Source organism: Bison bison, unplaced genomic scaffold (assembly GCF_000754665.1).
Source record: "Bison bison bison isolate TAMUID 2011002044 unplaced genomic scaffold, Bison_UMD1.0 scf7180017864527, whole genome shotgun sequence".
Taxonomy (NCBI): Eukaryota; Metazoa; Chordata; class Mammalia; order Artiodactyla; family Bovidae; genus Bison; species Bison bison.
Window position 1 is genome coordinate 14,235,116 of NW_011495078.1, and position 18,454 is coordinate 14,253,569.

At 37.1% G+C, this 18,454-nt stretch overlaps 1 protein-coding gene across 2 annotated transcripts in view; it reads left to right on the forward strand.

Moving 5' to 3' along the window:
• Positions 1-18,454, forward strand: part of UGGT2 (UDP-glucose glycoprotein glucosyltransferase 2) — a 146,323-nt gene that overhangs the window by 75,717 nt on the left and 52,152 nt on the right. For both annotated transcript variants that reach the window (XM_010831523.1, XM_010831522.1), the window contains exons 17-23: positions 468-632; positions 975-1,098; positions 1,189-1,287; positions 5,463-5,557; positions 6,954-7,160; positions 10,257-10,388; positions 16,527-16,651. In XM_010831523.1, the coding sequence (XP_010829825.1) occupies positions 468-632; positions 975-1,098; positions 1,189-1,287; positions 5,463-5,557; positions 6,954-7,160; positions 10,257-10,388; positions 16,527-16,651 (947 nt within the window). The remainder of the gene's footprint in view (positions 1-467; positions 633-974; positions 1,099-1,188; positions 1,288-5,462; positions 5,558-6,953; positions 7,161-10,256; positions 10,389-16,526; positions 16,652-18,454) is intronic.

Here is an 18,454-nt window from a genome sequence, read left to right on the forward strand (position 1 = left end):
TTATGCAGGTAGATGTATTTTTTAAAGTAAAGTCATACCCTTTTATCAAAGGCCAGAAAACTACAGGCCCCAAGCCAAATCCAGGCTTTCCACCACCGTTTTTCCATCTGTTTTTATAAACACAGGTTGTTGGAGACAGCCAGGTTCATTCATTCATTTGTTGTGTGTCTCTGTAACACACAACACTGTAACATTAGTTTGCACTGTAACATCACGATTGAGTAGTTGTATCACAGACCAGATGGCTCACAAAACCTAAAATATGTGTCTGGCCCTTTTAAAAAAAGTTTCCTGACTTGTTCTCTGTAGGTAAATTACCTTCCTTTAAGTAGTGTTGCAAAGAACAGATAAAATTAGCAAAACTAACATTTTTCTATGACATACAAAAATGTTGCAGTCCCTTTATGTATTTCTTTTTCAAACAGACATATTCTGTTTAACTCTCTGATATTTTTTTAATTGAATAGGCAGGAACAAACTTTTATAAGATGACTGGCTTGGGTCCTTTGCCTCAAGCTCTTTATAATGGTGAATCCTTTGACCGTGAAGAGCTGAATTTTAAGGAACTAGAAATGGCTGTTCTTCACAGAATGATGGATACAACTGCGTATTTACAAAAGGAAGTTTTTATGGTAAGTAAGTATGTATGAGAAAATGTCTGATGAATGATATTTCTAAATTATTTCTATATTACATTAGAACTATCTTAATAGCTAAAGTCAATTGCATAAAAGTTTCCATTCTAATCATTTAGTAGTGCTTTTTAAAGTAGTAATTAAATTTATCTGTGCATAATTACATCTAAAAATTGCTTAATTGGAAAGAAACTCCAAAGTTTTACAGGAAAATTTATTATAAGAATCTTAAATTGACTTATTTTAGATTAAGCAATCTTTAAATGTATTCTCTGCATCATATTAAAACATATGCATATAAATTGCCTATATTGCCTAAATAATATTTTGTTATTTTAGGGTGCCTTAAATGATCGAATAAATGCAGTTGACTTCCTAATGGGTAAAAATAATGTTGTGCCCCGTATAAATCCTTTGATTTTGCACAATAAATGGCAGTACCTTAATTTGATACCTACATCAGGTAAAATAATCCTTCCTTTTCTACAAATGTTTATTGAGTTGTGAATGTTTTATTAATTCATTATTTAACATTTAACATTAAAATTTTTAGTAACTGCTGATGTTGAAGATTTCTCTACTTTCTTGTTCTTGGATACACAAGATAAGAGTGCTGTAATTGCAGAGAACATGCACTATGTAACTGAAAGAGGTAATAAGCATATTTTATTTTCCTGAATTTATTCCTAAATGGTAAAAGTTAATAATTTTATTAAATGTTTGCATAACGCATTTTTGTATGTTGATATTTGATTAGAGGCCTGGTTTTCAATTTGTAAATTGTTAGGATAAAAGGATTTTGCTGAGAAAAATGATGCCGCCTATCCTAGCTAATCATATATGCAGGGGTTAATCTTATCTCTTTGCCTTTTTTTTAAAGCTAGCTATTCTGTTATTCTCCTTTTTAGGAAAGTGGTAAAACACTTCCAAGATTAAGTAACCTGATAATCTTATAAGGCATGAATAAAAGTGTAATCCCCAGATGAGAGGAGACTAGTTCTGCATTCTGGTTAAACAGTGTCTGAATGTTTTGCTTAGGATAGCGGTCATATCCAAAGGAAGGGGGACCAAGACAGGAACATCTTTGGAAATAACGATTTAGCCTAGATAGGAAAACTGCAGTATGACCACAGACTTGTGAGATACCATGAATTCTTCAGATAATGGAGTTTGGTTGGTTTGAGTTTCACTTTGTTTTGTTTGACCCACTTTGTTCTGGAGAGAACACAGAGAACCCATGCATGAAACATAAAAGAAAGCTGATTTTTATGTTGTTATATAAAGTGGTAACTTTCTGACAATGAGTGATCTAAAGATGAAATTACTGTGAAATAAGGGGTAATTTTTATATATGAAAGAGATTTAAGCACACAGCTAGTTTTTGAGAATGCTATGGGGTGAATCCAAATTAGGACCAGATCACCTTTGAGTTACTTTCTAACAGATCTGTGATTTTGTGTTCATAAAGTGGTCTGTCTACAAGAAATTCAACAAATAATAAAATATAATTCAGTTCCATTGTATGGCAGGCTAAGGTCCTGAATGTGTCAAGTGAAGGGAAAAGTAGACAGAAAAACAGGGAATAAAAAAATAGAAGAAGTATATTTATCAGGTTCTGGATTGTATTTCAAAAATTGCTTCGGGGCATCAGAATAGAGTAAGTTAGCCTATAATTAATGCCCTTAGATTAAATCTCTTTCAATTTAAAAGAATAATTAACTGAGAAACACCTTATTTCTTTATTTTTATGGGATCAAGACCATCCCCAAGAAAAAAAATGCAAAAAAGCAAAATGGCTGTCTGGGGAGGCCTTAAATAGCTGTGAAAAGAAGAGAAGCAAAAAGCAAAGGAGAAAAAGAAACATACAAGCATCTGAATGCAGAGTTCCAAAGAATAGCAAGGAGAGATAAGAAAGCCTTCCTCAGCATGCAATGCAAAGAAATAGAGGAAACCAACAGAGTGGGAAAGACTAGAGATCTCTTCAAGAAAATTAGAGATCCCAAGGGAACATTTCATGCACAGATGGGCTTGATAAAGGACAGAAATGGTAGGGACCTAACAGAAGCAGAAGATATTGAGAAGAGGTGGCAAGAATACACAGAAGAACTGTACAAAAAAGATCTTCACAACCCAGATAATCACAATGGTGTGATCACTGACCTAGGGCCAGACATCCTGGATTGTGAAGTCAAGTGGGCCTTAGAAAGCATCACTACAAACAAAGCTAGCAGAGGTGATGGAATCCCAGTTGAGCTATTTCAAATCCTGAAAGATGATGCTGTGAAAGTGCTGCACTCAATATGCCAGCAAGTTTGGAAAACTCAGCAGTGGCCACAGGACTGGAAAAGGTCAATTTTCATTCCAATCCCAAGGAAAGGCAATGCCAAAGAATGCTCAAACTACTGCACAATTGCACTCATCTCACAAGCTAGTAAAGTAATGCTCAATATTCTCTAAGCCAGGTTTCAGCAATACGTGAACCGTGAACTTCCTGATGTTCAAGCTGGTTTTAGAAAAGGCAGAGAAACCAGAGATCAATTTGCCAACATCCGCTAGATCATCAAAAGGGCAAGAGTGTTCCAGAAAAACATCTATTTCTGCTTTATTGACTATGCCAAAGCCTTTGACTGTGTGGATCACAATAAACTGTGGAAAATTCTGAAAGAGATGGGAATACCAGACCACCTGATCTGCCTCTTGAGAAACCTATATTCAGGTCAGGAAGCAACAGTTAGAACTGGACATGGAACAACAGACTGGTTCCAAATAGGAAAAGGAGTATGTCAAGGCTTTTATTGTCACCCTGCTTATTTAACTTCTATGCAGAGTACATCTTGAGAAACGCTGGGCTGGAAGAAGCACAAGCTGGAATCAAGATTGCTGGGAGAAATATCAATAACCTCAGATATGCAGATAACACCACTCTTACAGCAGAAAGTGAAAAGGAATTAAAAAGCCTCTTGTTGAAAGTGAAAGAGGAGAGTGAAAAAGTTGGCTTAAAGCTCAACATTCAGAAAACTAAGATCATGGCATCTGGTCCCATCACTTCATGGCAAACAGATGGGGAAACAGTGGCTGACTTTATTTTTGGGGGCTCCAAAATCACTGCAGATGGTGACTGCAGCCATGAAATTAAAAGACGCTTACTCCTTGGTAGGAAAATTATGACCAACCTAGATAGCATATTCAAAAGCAGAGACATTACTTTGCCAACAAAGGTCCATCTAGTCAAAGCTGTGGTTTTTCCAGTGGTCATGTATGGATGTGAGAGTTGGACTGTGAAGAATGCTGAGCGCTGAAGAATTGATGCTTTTGAACTGTGGTGTTGGAGAAGACTTGAGAGTCCCTTGGACTGCAAGGAGATCCAACCAGTCCATTCTAAAGGAGATCAGTCCCAGGTGTTCATTGGAAGGACTGATGCTAAAGCTAAAACTCAATACTTTGGCCACCTCATGCAAAGAGTTGACTCTTTTGAAAAGACCCTGATGCTGGGAGGGATTAGGGGCAAGAGGAGAAGGGGACGACAGAGGATGAGACGGCTGGATGGCATCACCGACTCGATGGACATGAGTTTGTGTGGACCCGGGAGTTGGCGATGGACACAGAGGCCCGGCTTGCTGCGATCATGGGGTCGCAAAGAGTTGGACACGACTGAGTGACTGAAATGAACTGAACTGAAACAAATATAAAATTGGGAGAAACTTGCTTAGCATTTTTGAAGTATTTCTCAGTTTACTATTTGTAATTGTAAAAATGCTGACATTTAAGAAGGCATGAGAATTCTTTACCTTCCTTCTTTGAAAAGAATTTGCCACCACTGCATTACTATTAAATTGCTTCTGAAGGATTGCAAGGAGAATCAGTGTGTCCTTCATTTTGTTACATATTTGTTTCATTAACCAAAGCCAGCTTTTGCATAATTATATATTACTGGGTATGGAACGATAGCATCACCTACTCAGTGGATATGAGTTTGAGTAAACTCCAGGAGATGGTGCAGGACAGGGAAGCCTGGCTTGCTGCAGTCCATGGGGTTACAGAGTCGGACACGACTTAGTGATTGAACAACAGTGATAGAACTGTAACTTCACATCTATTCAGGTGTAAGTTTTTGGTGTAGCAAACTTTCTACAGTTATTTTAAGTGGGTCATATGATCTAAGGGACTAATTTTTGTATAGGTTCAATGATATCCAGACAAGTATTATTTCAGATGTTATATGCTGAGGTTGGATGAAATTAAACCAATTTAACTGTGACTGCAGAATTAAAAATTGTTTCATCTTGTGGCTTCCAGATTTTCAAATGTTTCTGGAAAAAAAATGTATTGATGTTTTTGGCATAAGATGATGTGAATTAGACTAAGTTAACAATAGCCAGAATTTTTGAAATACATGAATCATAAGCTAATAAAATATTGCTGTTTCCAGTATCTGCTAATAATTTATTGTGTGTGGTTTTACATTATGTAAGGCATAAATATCACTTTTTTTTTTTACATATGTAGCTGGAAGGCAATTTTGCATGCCAACAGTGGAACCTTAGTAAGCATAATACAATTTTCTCTACTGGCAAAAGTATCCCATAGATGTGTTTCTTGGTGACTATTCTTTCTTTTTGGTATCTGAATTTATACAAAGTTTATAAATGAATTACTCTTAACATTTTCTATGTATTTCAGTCTGTGTGTGTTTAATTTTTACCAATACTTTCTTATTTTCAAAATGATTCATTTTAAAAACTATTATTTTATGTATTTTGTTAACTGGAAATGTTCCTGTCTTTGCTTTGATTTTAAGAATTAGTTTATACTGTTTGAAACTTTCAGATGATGATGTAATTTCTTCAGTTACTTTCTGGATTGTTGCTGATTTTGACAAACCATCTGGGAGAAAACTGCTTTTTAATGCATTAAATCACATGGTGAGTGTTTGGACACTTTCTACAAAAATTAATGTGTTGTAATTTTGAGAAAGCAGTATGAAAAACGTGCGTTAAGTCTTTATTTTCCTTCATGTTAACATTTTCAGTTCCTTAACTTGATTAGAACATGGTGCTAAGGCAGGAATTCAGATTCTTTCTCCATGTACGATAGTGACCTTGCCCCAGAAAAGACAGCCCTACATGTCTTCTGTGATTCATGACTTGTATGTTCTCTCCTAGTACTTGCTGTTGGACTTACATGTACATGTCTAGTAGCATGTATGTGCTGAATGTTTGTGTCCCCCCCAAAATTTATAGGGCTTCCCTGGTGGCTCAGATGGTAAAAGAATCTTCTTGCAATGCAGGAGACTCAGGTTTGATCCCTGGGTGGGGAAGATCCCCCTGGAGAAGGCAATGGCAAAGCACTCCAGCATTCTTGCCTAGAGAATTCCATGGACAAAAGAGCCTGGCAGGCTACAGTCCATGGGATCACACAGAGTCGGACACTACTGAGGGACTAACACTTTTTTCTTTTCTTTCAAAATTTTTATGTTCAAATCTAATCCTCAATATGCTGATATTTGGAGATGGGACCTTTAGGAGGTAATTAGGTTATAAGGGTGGGGTCCTCATAAATGGGATTAGTGGTCTTACAAAACGAGGTCCTAGACCTAGCCTACTCTCTTTCTGTCATGTAAGGATCCAAGGAGAAATTAGAAAATGCAACCAGAACAGGGTCCTCACCAGCACCTGCCCATGCTGGCACACTGATCTTGGTCCACCAGCCTCCATATTGTACTAGTTTTTTACATATCTGTCTCAGTAATAAGTAAAACAAGTGAACAGAAAATCAATAGGGATGTACAGATGATTTGAATAATAAAATCCCCAAACTTTACCTAATGAATATTGATAGAAAAATACACATTGCATAGTATATGTTCTTACAAAGCACAAATGTACTATTTAAGAAACATTTGTAGATGCTGGGCTGTAAACCAAATCTCATAAAAACTAGACTGATGTTCTAGTTTTCTTTTGGTTATTGATTTCTAAATTATACTGTAGTCAAAGAATATACTTTTGCTCTTTCAGCTGCAGGGTTTGAACAGCATGGGTCCACTTATGCACAAATTTTTTTCAGTAGTAAATACTACAGTATTATGTCATCTGTGGTTGGCTGACTCTACAGATGTGGAACTTTGAATACGGAGGACCAACTATAAGTGGATTTTCGACTGCTCAGGGGGTCAGTGTGTCTGACCCCTGCATTGTTCAAGGGTCAAGTGTACTTTGTATGATTTTAGTCTTGGAAAATTTTATGAAATTTACAAAATTCCATTGTAAAAGGATATGTAAAATACTGATCTTTATCACCTTTAAATGTGTTTTGCAGAAAACAAGTGGTCATAGTCGGTTGGGGGTTATTTATAATCCTACATCAAAAATAGATGAAGAAAACACAACTATTTCTAGAGGAATTCTGGCAGCTTTTCTTACTCTGAAAAATAGCTTTTTGAGAAACTTTCTCAGGAAACTGGCAGAAGAAAAAACTGCTGCAGCTATTTACTCTGGAAATAAAATTAAAACGTTGCTTACTGAGGTTAGTAGCTATTTGTTTGAAGTAATAGATACATATCTGTTGCATATTTCAGTGTGCTTGGAGATATGTTGCCAAAAAATCAATAAATATAATCAAATGGGGATCGTAAGCTTTACAGTGGGAAATGTCCTCATTAAATGATATGGCTTTGCATAGAAGCACTGAACATATCAAATTTCAGATATTCAGCTACTCAATGATCTTAAAGTTAATGGCTTTCTAGTTTGGATATGTATTTATGTGAAGAATTGGGAGTTAAAAGAATATGTGAATAATCCTCAGTTATTTCACTGAAGGGATCCAGTACAGGGAAAAATTCCAAGGTAAAAGGTGATGCTCTGGAAGAAAGACTCATTAATCCATTCCAAAAATTTATCGATTGACTCCCAGACAATGGGGATAATACTTGTGAACAAGGCAGATAGAATCCCTGTTCTTATGGACTTACATTGTAATGGGAAAGAAAAGGTAAATGGTGCTAGAAAAAAAAATTATAAGAAAGTATACTGTTTGAGGGATGTTCTTTTAGCTGGAGTGGTCAAGGGAAGGCATCTCTAAAGAGCTGTTGTTTGGGCAAAGCTCTGAATGAAATGAGAAATCAAGCCATGGAAAGTCTGTTAGAGGAATGTACCAGATTCAAGAATACAGTGAATCTGAAGAAAGTATTTATAGGAGGACATGGTCAACTATGCCAGATGTCTTGAAATTAAGCTTCATGAGGGACCATTTTATTTGTTAAGGTGGTTGTTGGTGACTGATAAGAATAGTTTCAATGAAGTAGTAGGTATAAAGGTGAACTAGAGTCAAGAGAAGGCGATGGCACCCCACTCCAGTACTCTTGCCTGGAGAATCCCATGGACGGAGGAGCTTGGTGGGCTGCAGTCCATGGGTCGCTAAGAGTCGGAGACGACTGAGCGACTTCACTTTCACTTTTCACTTCCATGCATTGGAGAAGGAAATGGCAACCCACTCCAGTGTTCTTGCCTGGAGAATCCCAGGGACAGGGGAGCCTGGTGGGCTACCGTCTATGGGGTCGCACGGAGTCGGACACGACTGAAGCGACTTAGCAGCAGCAGCAGCAGAGTCAAGAGAGAAAGGGAAATCAGAAAAGAGAGACAGCAAGTATTTGTAGCTTTCTAAAGGAATTTTCCTATGTGGAGAACAGAGAAATACTGTGTAGCTAGAATAGGACTTGAGGTCAGGGAAGGATTTTACTGTTTTGGTATGCTAATGAAAACAGTCCATCCAAATATGAGAAAGGATGATACGGAGAGAAGGGAGCAAAGTCAGAGGATGTTTCTTGAGTAGAAAAGAGGTGCTGGGACCCAATGCACAAGTTGTAAGTATTGGTTTAAGAACAGGGTAGATTTATTTGGTGGTAGCAAGATAAGTACTTCTCTTCTGATTGATTCTGTTTTCAAAAAAAAGTCAGATCATTAGCTAAGTATTAGGATGGGAGCAGGGACTCATTGGAAAAGACCCTCATGCTGGGAGGGATTGGGGGCAGGAGGAGAAGGGGACAGCAGAGAATGAGATGGCTGGATGGCATCACTGACTCGATGGACATGAGTTTGAGTAAACTCCGGGAGTTGGTGATGGACAGGGAGGCCTGGCGTGCTGCGGTTCATGGGGTCGCAAAGAGTCAGACACGACTGGACTGAACTGAACTGAGGTGCTCTTAGAGGTTGGAGGGAAGAAGAGAGGCTGTCAAGTATTTTCCTATTGTTCTGCGAGTGAGAAAGTGAATCAACAATGGTATAGGAGAATTTCTGAGGGCTCTCAAGATTAGTGACCATAACTGAAAGTGAGATCAGTATTGGCCGCACGTGTTTCTGCAGCCATCCTAACACTGTTTGGATCCTGTCACAGAGTAAATAGATTTATGTTTAACCAGAGTTGAGGTTTTGCCAGGTGATTATAACTGAGAGGAGGCATTCAAGGGAACTGAGTATGCACTGTTTTTGCTATGGTAAAGGGCTCTGAGGTAGAGCTTGGTTAGGAGGAAAATTATGATATGGAAACCACAATAGACAATAAGTGGTTGGATCAAGGGACTAAAGGGTTGACTAATGGTTGTTCTGTTGATACTGGAGTGAATGAGCTGGAGGGTCAGCAGCTTGTGATCAGAGAGGAGTTAACTGAGAGATTCTGAAAGTGAAGTTCTGGGGCTGCACTGTCTGATACTGTAGCCACCAATTTCATGTGGCTGTTTTAAATTTAAATAAAATTACAGTAAATTTCTCAGTCATACTAGCCAGATTTCTAGAGCTCAGTACCCACCTGTGGCTGTGCCTTGGGCAGGCAGGGAACCTTTTCTGGTATTGTGGGTGTTCCAGGAACATGATAAAAATGCAGAAGGCAAGGCCCACCCTGGATCTACTCCAGTACAATCTATATTTTAACAAGACACCCAGGTGATTTGTATGCGTATTAATGTTTGAAAGAATCCACCTGCAATGAGGGAGACCTGGGTTTGATCCCTGGGTTGGGAGGATCCCTTGGAGAAGGGAAAGGCTACCCACTTCAGCATCCTGGTCAGGAGAATTCCATGAACTGTATAGTCTGTGGGATTGCAAGAGTTGGACATGACTGAGTGACTTTCACTTAATGTTTGATACACACTGAGATGGATAATATTACTTTTGTATTTCAGAATTTAAATGCACTATTACTAAATTGGTTTTGTGGGATTGGAATGAGACCGAGTATTTTTATTCTAACCAGTATTTTTTAGTTGAGCACACCAAAATGGAAGTACTGAGTTCAGAATTTAATAAACATTGTATTTTATTTTTTAATGTTAAATTTTTTAAAATGATGTTCCCTAGCATTTCATTAATCAGTAATCCACCCCACATTGTCAACAAATGATAGCAAGCTATCTACTTATAACAGGATTTACAAATACTGTCATTGCCTTGCCAAGAAGGATTCTATTTTTAAAATGTGATTTCAGAACAAGATGGTACTTTTAAAAATCAAAAGTTAATGTAATTTTAAGTTTTATAATGACTTATTAAAGTAAGCTATGTTAAAAATTATTTTGTGTATTTACTGTTCCCTTATTGGTTTTATCATTCTTAACTTATGCCTTAGGGGATGGATAAAAATGCCTTTGAGAAAAAATATAATACCATTGGAGTGAATATTTTTCGAACTCACCACTTGTTCTGCCGAGATGTACTTAAATTGAGTCCTGGAGAAAAAGGTGTTGTCAGCAATGGGAGGGTAAGTAGAAAAAGCGATTGCTTACTTTTTTCAGTGACACTGTGATACAAAGGTCTCAAACATTTTCTATTACAATACACCTGATGCAGTACACACAGAGGATGATGCTCACGCCAGACAGGTCTCAGCATAAATAAACTGGCCTCTGAGATAATCTAGTTCATGGCACACTCCCTGTGTCTTCACCCCTACCCCCATCGGTGGTAACATTGGATGTGGCTGAGGATGTTCTTTGGGGATAGCTTTTATAAGGTAAGTATTAGAACAAGCAGTTTAGTATATATTACAACGTTGTAATTGAGAATCACTGTTGTAAATGTGTGTATAAAGTACATTTTAACATCTTTTTTCTTTTTGTAGCTTTTTTCTACAATTGATAATACCTTTGTAAGTGTTGTGGTATAAAGTTATATGTATTAATATAATTTTTAAAAACTGTGGGGAAAGTCACTCTTACTACCACCATCCTAATAAAGATTTTTTCTTTTTTAAAAAAATTTATTTATTTTTAATTGGAGGATAATTGCTTTGCAATATTGTATTAGTTTCTGCCGTACATCAACATTAGTCAGCCATAGGTATACATATGTCCCCTCCCTCTTGAATCTTTCTCCTATCTCCCATACCATCCCACCCTCGAGGTTTTACCTTCAAATCCTTTGTTTCTACTCTGCATAGCTTTGTCTGTTTTTTAAATACATAATTATAATCACACTTTTTTCTCTTAATATACTAAAAATATTTTTCCAGTTGATTAGGGAGTTGTAATATATACATACAAAATTAGTGGACAATAGCTACTTATTAATATTTTTAGTATGATAGTCTAGTTTTCTTTCTCAGGTGTGATTTAAGTTTTTAAAAATTGAATCTGATGCTTAAGTATTACTAGAAATCAGCTAATGCAGTCTGTTTGACACACCTCTGCTTGAACCATCAAATTGTATATCCCTAAGTCATCATCAACGGAGAAGGCAATGGCACCCCACTCCAGTACTTTTGCCTGGAAAATCCCATGGACGGAGGAGCCTGGTAGGCTGTAGTCCATGGGGTCGCTAGAGTCGGACACGACTGAGCAAGCGACTTCACTTTCACTTTTCGCTTTCATGCATTGGAGAAGGAAATGGCAACCCACTCCAGTGTTCTTGCTTGGAGAATCCCAGGGACAGGGAAGCCTGGTGGGCTGCTGTCTATGGGGTCGCACAGAGTCGGACACCACTGATGCGACTTAGCAGCAGCAACAGCAAGTCATCATCAAAGGTCAGTTTTCTACATTTTGATGAGTTCTGTTCCTCTGTGCTCCATTCCCACATCATCATTCCCTTAAAATTATGCTTTTTTATTCTTTCTTATTTGAGTCTGTAAATAATAGAAATTGGAGAATAATGATATCATCCACAAATTAGGTATTTCTTCTTCAGTGTAACAGTTCTTGTGCTAATTGTGTCAGCTCCTAAAGGTAGTTAGACTCAGGTGCATCAGTGTACAGTGCTACTGTAAAATTGGTGACAACAGTTGGCATTTATGGTTACAATACTGTAAAGTGTTAGTGAATTTTGATAGCTATTTGAAAGCCTAAAAATGGTGTTGCTTTTTTTTTCTTTAGCAATTGCTTTGGGAAGAAATAAACTTTTTAGAACAATTTTATAAAGTATAAAGCTACCTTTGACTTTGTCAGGCATTTTAAGGGATAAAAAGGAAAAAGTTACAGCCTGCTGTATCTATTAATTTGCCTTTTGGTTGTACATAATGGAAAAGCTACTCTATGTTTTCTTAGCCATGATATTATTATCAATATTAGTGATAAAATTATAGTTACGTTCGGTTTATTTCTTTTAGAACTCTTTTCTTCTCATTTTCCTTGAAATTGACAAAAGGATTTAGCTGTAATCTTTCCATGAACCAAACATTCTTCTGGAATCCAAGAGTATAGTAGTGAAAAAACATGTTTTTGTGGAGTTTACATTGTGATGCGCAGGGAACAAAAACAAATAGTGTCCTTATTTATACAGGGTTATTTGGACAGAGAACCAAAAGATGTGAGAGAGCAAACTGTGTTGCATATCTGGAAGAATGTCCTAGGTAGAGGGAACAGGGAGTACCAAGTCCTGAGATGAGGTTATGTCTGTGTGTTCTAAGAATAGCAGATATGAGGAGAACAGGAGAGAAGTAGCTGGGGGCCAGATCAGATGCGGTTTTACTCTGAATGAGTTGAGAAGCTCATTGTTCTGGAGAGGGGATTGACATAAACTGACTTACATTTTATTTGGATCATTAGTGGCTATTACATTGAGAATAGACTGTAGAGGTTGGGAAGCCAGTTAGGAGCTATTACAGTAGACCAAGTGAGAGCTGATGGTGGCCTGGACCAGAATGGCTCTAGTGGAAATAGAGAGAAGTAGACGTGAGATGTATTTTGAAGGAAGGGTGAACAGGAGTTGCTTACAGATTTGCTGTGGGATGTGAGAGAACTGCATGACCAGCAGAATGAAGTTGCATTGTTTTAAAGTAAGGAAGACTTGCAGGAGGAGTGGGCTTGTTCAGAAGAAAAGGAAGATCAGATAGAGAATTTAGTTCTGCGTATAGTAAGAGCTCAGTGTTCCGTCCTGGACCTGTGAGTAGACTGGTTGAGTCAGCAACTGGACATGAGTTAAGTTCAGGGAAGAGGTCAGAACTGGAGATAGTTAGGAAGTCAAATACGTTGACTTTTTATGTTGAGTAATGAAAAATTATAATTTTAATTGTATTTGTAGGATTGTGGTTTGAATAGAAAAGTGTGATATATCTGAAAATAAGTACTGTGGTTTCTGAACTATAATGTAATATTTAGCTTATCACTGTGTCTCAAGAGTAATGCTTTTATAAAACACAATAATCATAGCAATTGTAGCAGGTAGCTATAATTCTGAACCAGATAATTTAATGTTCAAAATAATTCTGACATTTTAGAATCAGTCTTCATTTTGAACCTGTCCAAATGTACATTAAAATTGAAACATTCAAAGTTAAAATTGTTTATAAATGATCAAAACTAGGGAGTGTTGATGATCTCATACTTTCTTACTGACATGCTAAAGAATTTAAAATCTATTTTAATATTAAATAAAACCCTAAATAATACTGTTGCTGTTGGTTTGGCCAAAAAGTTTGTTTAGGTTTCTCGATAACATCTTATAGAAAAATCTGAATGAACTTTGTAGCTAACCCAATATAATTACACTTATTCTTATTACACCACATAGTAAAATAAATAAATTTGCCAACAAAGGTCCTTATAGTCAAAGCTGTGATTTTTCCAGTAGTCATGTGTGGATGTGAGAGTTGGACCATAAAGAAGGCTGAGCACTGAAGAATTGATGTTTCTGAACTGTGATGTTGGAGATTCTTGAGAGTCCTGGGACTGAAAGGAGATCAAACTAGTCAGTCCTAAAGGAAATCAGTCCTAAATATTCATTGGAAGGACTGATGTTGAAGCTCCAATACTTTGGCCGCCTGATGTGAAGAACTGACTTATTAGAAAAGACCCTGATGCTGGGTAAGACTGAAGCAGGAGGATAAGGTGACAGCAGAGGATGAGATGGTTGGATGGCATCACCAACTCAGTGGACATAAGTTTAAGCAAGCTCTGGGAGATGGTGAAGGACAGGGATGCCTGGCATGCTGTAGTCCATGAGGTTGCAGAGTCAGACATGACTGAGTGACTGAACAATGGTTGTGCCACATATTTACAAATTACTGAAAGACATGGCACAGCAGAGAGTAGGGAAACAAGCATGGCCTTTTTGTTTAGCAGGACAGTTTGGATTCAGATTCCAGTTACACCATTAATTATACGACCTTTGTCATAAAATTTGTTCATTAGGACAATAGAAAAAGTAATAGTATATTTTACAAAGTTGTCAGAGGATTAAATACGCTTTTATACCAAAAACACATAGAATGGCTGAAGGCTATCATGAGAAATAGTGGGTACTTTTACGGATTTTGGTGGCTCAGAGGGTAAAGCGTCTGCCTGCAGTGTGGGAGACCTGGTTTCCATCCCTGGGTCAGGAAGATCTCTTGGAGAAGGCAGTGGCAACCCACTCCAGTATTCTTGCCTGGAAAATCCCATGGACGGAGAAGCCTAGTAGGCTACAGTCGATGGGGTCACAAAGAGTCAGACACAATTGAGCGACTTCACTTTCACTTTTCACAGATTTTATGTTCATTGAGAGTCAGTATAGAGTCAGGGCCAATGGATGAAACTTGAACAAGTAGGGAGAGATTTTTACTCAGTATGTGCATGAACATTTTAATAGAGTTTTCTAAAATGTTAATGATCTGTCAAAGGAGATAGTACATTTCTGTTATAGCAGTTATTCTGTTTAACTGAAGTCACATTTCTAAAATGTTGTAAAGATTTAAGCTCCAGATAGGTTTTATTGTACTATTACATGATTTTCAAATCTAATGTTCCATTTCTCAATTTGGCCCTTATGTGATTTTACACTAACATTTTATTCCACAAACATATTCAACTTTAAGTAGAACTAAAGCACAGAAAAAATAGAGTTTCTGCTAGCTATTTGAACTTACATAGGTAAAATAGTGCCAATTTTCTGGTGAATTTAATCAGTACAGATTCCCAATCTTGTTAATCCCCAAGGAAAATAATTTGAGATTTTATTTCCTTTTTTTTGAGTTATTAACAAAAAACTATTTGGTCACTAGAAGTGGTATAGATAAAATTCAGCTATTTTCCAGGCCTATCCCATCCATAGTCCAAAAAATATAGCATTGATAAAGTGCTTGGAAAGTTAACCTTAAAATTGACAGCCATCTTAAGGAAATGAAGTGTTGATATGTGTACTTTTAGTATTATAGCACCTATTTTTTGTACATTTAAGAGACCAGGTTTTATGTTTAAAGTGAAATGTGGTATTTGTTTAGCTGGATGCCAGTATTCCAGCTAATTTCACCTTTGTTATGAGCAAATGAGAAAAGATTGAAGAACTATACTTTATTAATTTTTATAAAATATTAATTGCAGAAGCATATGAAGGGGAATTAAGAAAATCCACTTGCAACTGTTTCATTGTGGTCTTTTGCCAAGGGAAAAAAAAAATTCTGGTTGACATGTTTTCTAATTGTCTTTAAGTCTAATTGTTCATAAGACTGTGCCAGAGCTCACCTTCTATATCAAGGCTTATTATGGTCATACTATTATGATGATGATGCACATATTAGCTTCCCCCCAAAATGGTAATAGTAGCACATTTGGAGTGGTTTTGATGGGATAGACATCCTGAGAAATTAGGTGTTTGGCAAGTTTACAGCTTCCCACTTCTGCAGTTACTGATTGAAAACTAACCTACATGACCTTGCTGTGCTCCAGCAAGTTTATACATCAGTTAGATGAAGAATGGTTGATATTATTAAAAAATTATGTGATTTGTCTCTTGGTTTTGATTTTTTATGCCTTATTTATATATTCATATATGTATAATATGGACTACAATTAAGAGATTAAATAGTAAATGTTGAAAGTAAAAGATTTATGGAATATAGATAATTATTTGAAAAATTTACTTTAAAATGAAAAGTCTTAGGTTTCTGAAAGCATTATGTTTCAAAGTAAAACTTTCAAATAGAAATAATTTGCTGATTATTTTTTGCCATGTTGGTTTTGGTATTTGTACAAATGTTAACTTGTAATCTCAAAGTGAGGAAATACTTTTCTCATGTTTCCCAGTGGATTTAGTAAATGATAAATAACCACTATCTGTTTAATCAGTTTTTGCTTAAAGAAATATCTGTTTGATAAGAAAATATCTGTCACAGATTAGGATCTTGGAGAAGGCAATGGCACCCCATTCCAGTACTCTTGCCTGGAAAATCCCGTGGGCAGAGGAGCCTGGTAGGCTGCAGTCCATGGGATCACTAAGAGTCGAACACAACTGAGCAACTTCACTTTCACTTTTCACTTTCATGCATTAGAGAAGGAAATGGCAACCCACTCCAGTGTTCTTGCCTGGAGAATCCCAGGGACAGGGGAGCCTGATGGGCTGCTGTCTATGGGGTCGCACAGAGTTGGACACGACTGAAGCGACTTAGCAGCAGCAGAAGACACACAATAATATAATTGTTTTTATTTTTAAGTTCTTAGGCCCTTTAGGTGAAGACTTCTACGCAGAAGATTTTTACTTGTTGGAAAAGATAACATTTACTAAGTTTGTAGCAAACATTGAAGACATTGTTAAAAATACAGAAATCAACTCAAAGAAGTAAGTATTTAAAATCATAAGAGCATTTCATTTTGGAGTTTGGTATTTTGCCTCTGATTTCTTTTTAAGATTAGAAAGTGTTTCAGGTACCAACCGAAAATACAATAAAAGACATATAGAGAATATAAAGAAATAGTAGAAAATACCATTTGCTCACCACTACCAAACTGTAGATGTTAATATTTTATTTGCCTTGGATCTATCTCTTTTGTTTTCTTTCCATCTGTCCCATTCTCCCCCCTCCCCAAGAGGTAGCCATTTTCTTAAATGTTGTATGCATGATTCCTCTATTTGCCTTTATACTTCTGCTTCATATGTAATTATCTATTATTAATGTTTATGGTGTTAAAGCCTTGACTTTTTTAGAGATATGCTATTATACATAGGCTCCTTTTGCAATCTGCCTCTGTAGGAACTTTATCCATTTTCCCATTTTCATGTATATAGACTGAACTTATTCACTTCAATTTCTTTCTAGTATTTCGTGAATATATTGCAATTAATTTATATACTCCATTACTGAAGTACAATTAACTTGCCTTTAGTTCGTTCAGTTCAGTTCAGTTCAGTCGCTCAGTTGTGTCCGACTCTTTGCGACTCCATGAATCGCAGCACGCCAGGCCTCCATGTCCATCACCAGCTCCCGGAGTTTACCCAAACTTATGTCCATCGAGTCGGTGATGCCATCCACCCATCTCAGGGAACTGCCTGGTGATGATGGAGCAGTGGTGGTGGTTATACAAACCTAAACAGGGAATGAAACTGCATAAAACCACACACACACACACACGAGTCCGTGTGAAAACTGAACATGATCTGTAGTCCAGTAAACAGTATTGTTTCAATGGTGATGTCCTGGTTTGGTATATGGAGTGTCTCCTTTGAAGGAAGCCAGATGGAGGGTTGAAGAGCCTCTATGTACTAGCTTGTGAGTCTATAATTATTTCAAAGTAAGTTTGTTTTTAAAAAAAAAAAAGAAAAAAGCTCTCTGATTTATGTGTGTAGCACAAAGAATGTGCTAACCATCAGACAATTGTACTCATCTCCTATGCTAGTAAGGTCATGTTCAAAATCTTGCATGTGAGGCTTCAGCATTATACAAAACAAAAACTTTCAGATGTCCAAGCTGGTTTTAGAAAAGGAAGAGGAACCGGAAATCAAATTGCCAACATTCGCTGGATCACAGAGAAAGCAAGGGAAATTCCCAGAAAAACATCTACCTCCATTTCTTCAACTATGCTAAAGCCTTTGACTGTGTGGATCATAACGAACTGTGGAAAGCTCTTAAAGATATAGGAATACCAGACCATCTTACCTGTCTCCTAAGAAAACTGTGGGTCAAGAAGCAACAACAACAACAAAAAAAAGAAGCAACAGAACCCTGTACAGAAGAACTGATTGGTTCAAGATTGAGAAAGGAGTACGACAGGGCTGTCTGCTGTCATCCTGTTTGTTTAACCTATATGCTGAGCAAATCATGAGGAATACCCAGCTGGGTGAGTTACAAGACAGGAACAAGGAACCCTGTATGGAATCAAGATAGGCAGGACAAACATCAACAGCCTCAGATATGAGGATGATACCACTCTAATGGCAGAAAGCAAAGAGGAATTAAAGAGCCTCTTGATGAGAGTGAAGGAGGAGAGTGAAAGAGCTGGCTTAAAACTAAATATTAAAAAACTAAGATAATGGCATCCGGTCCCATTCAGTTCAGTTCAGTTCAGTCGTTTAGTCGTGTCCGACTCCTTGCAACCCCATGAATCGCAGCACGCCAGGCCTCCCTGTCCATCACCAACTCCCGGA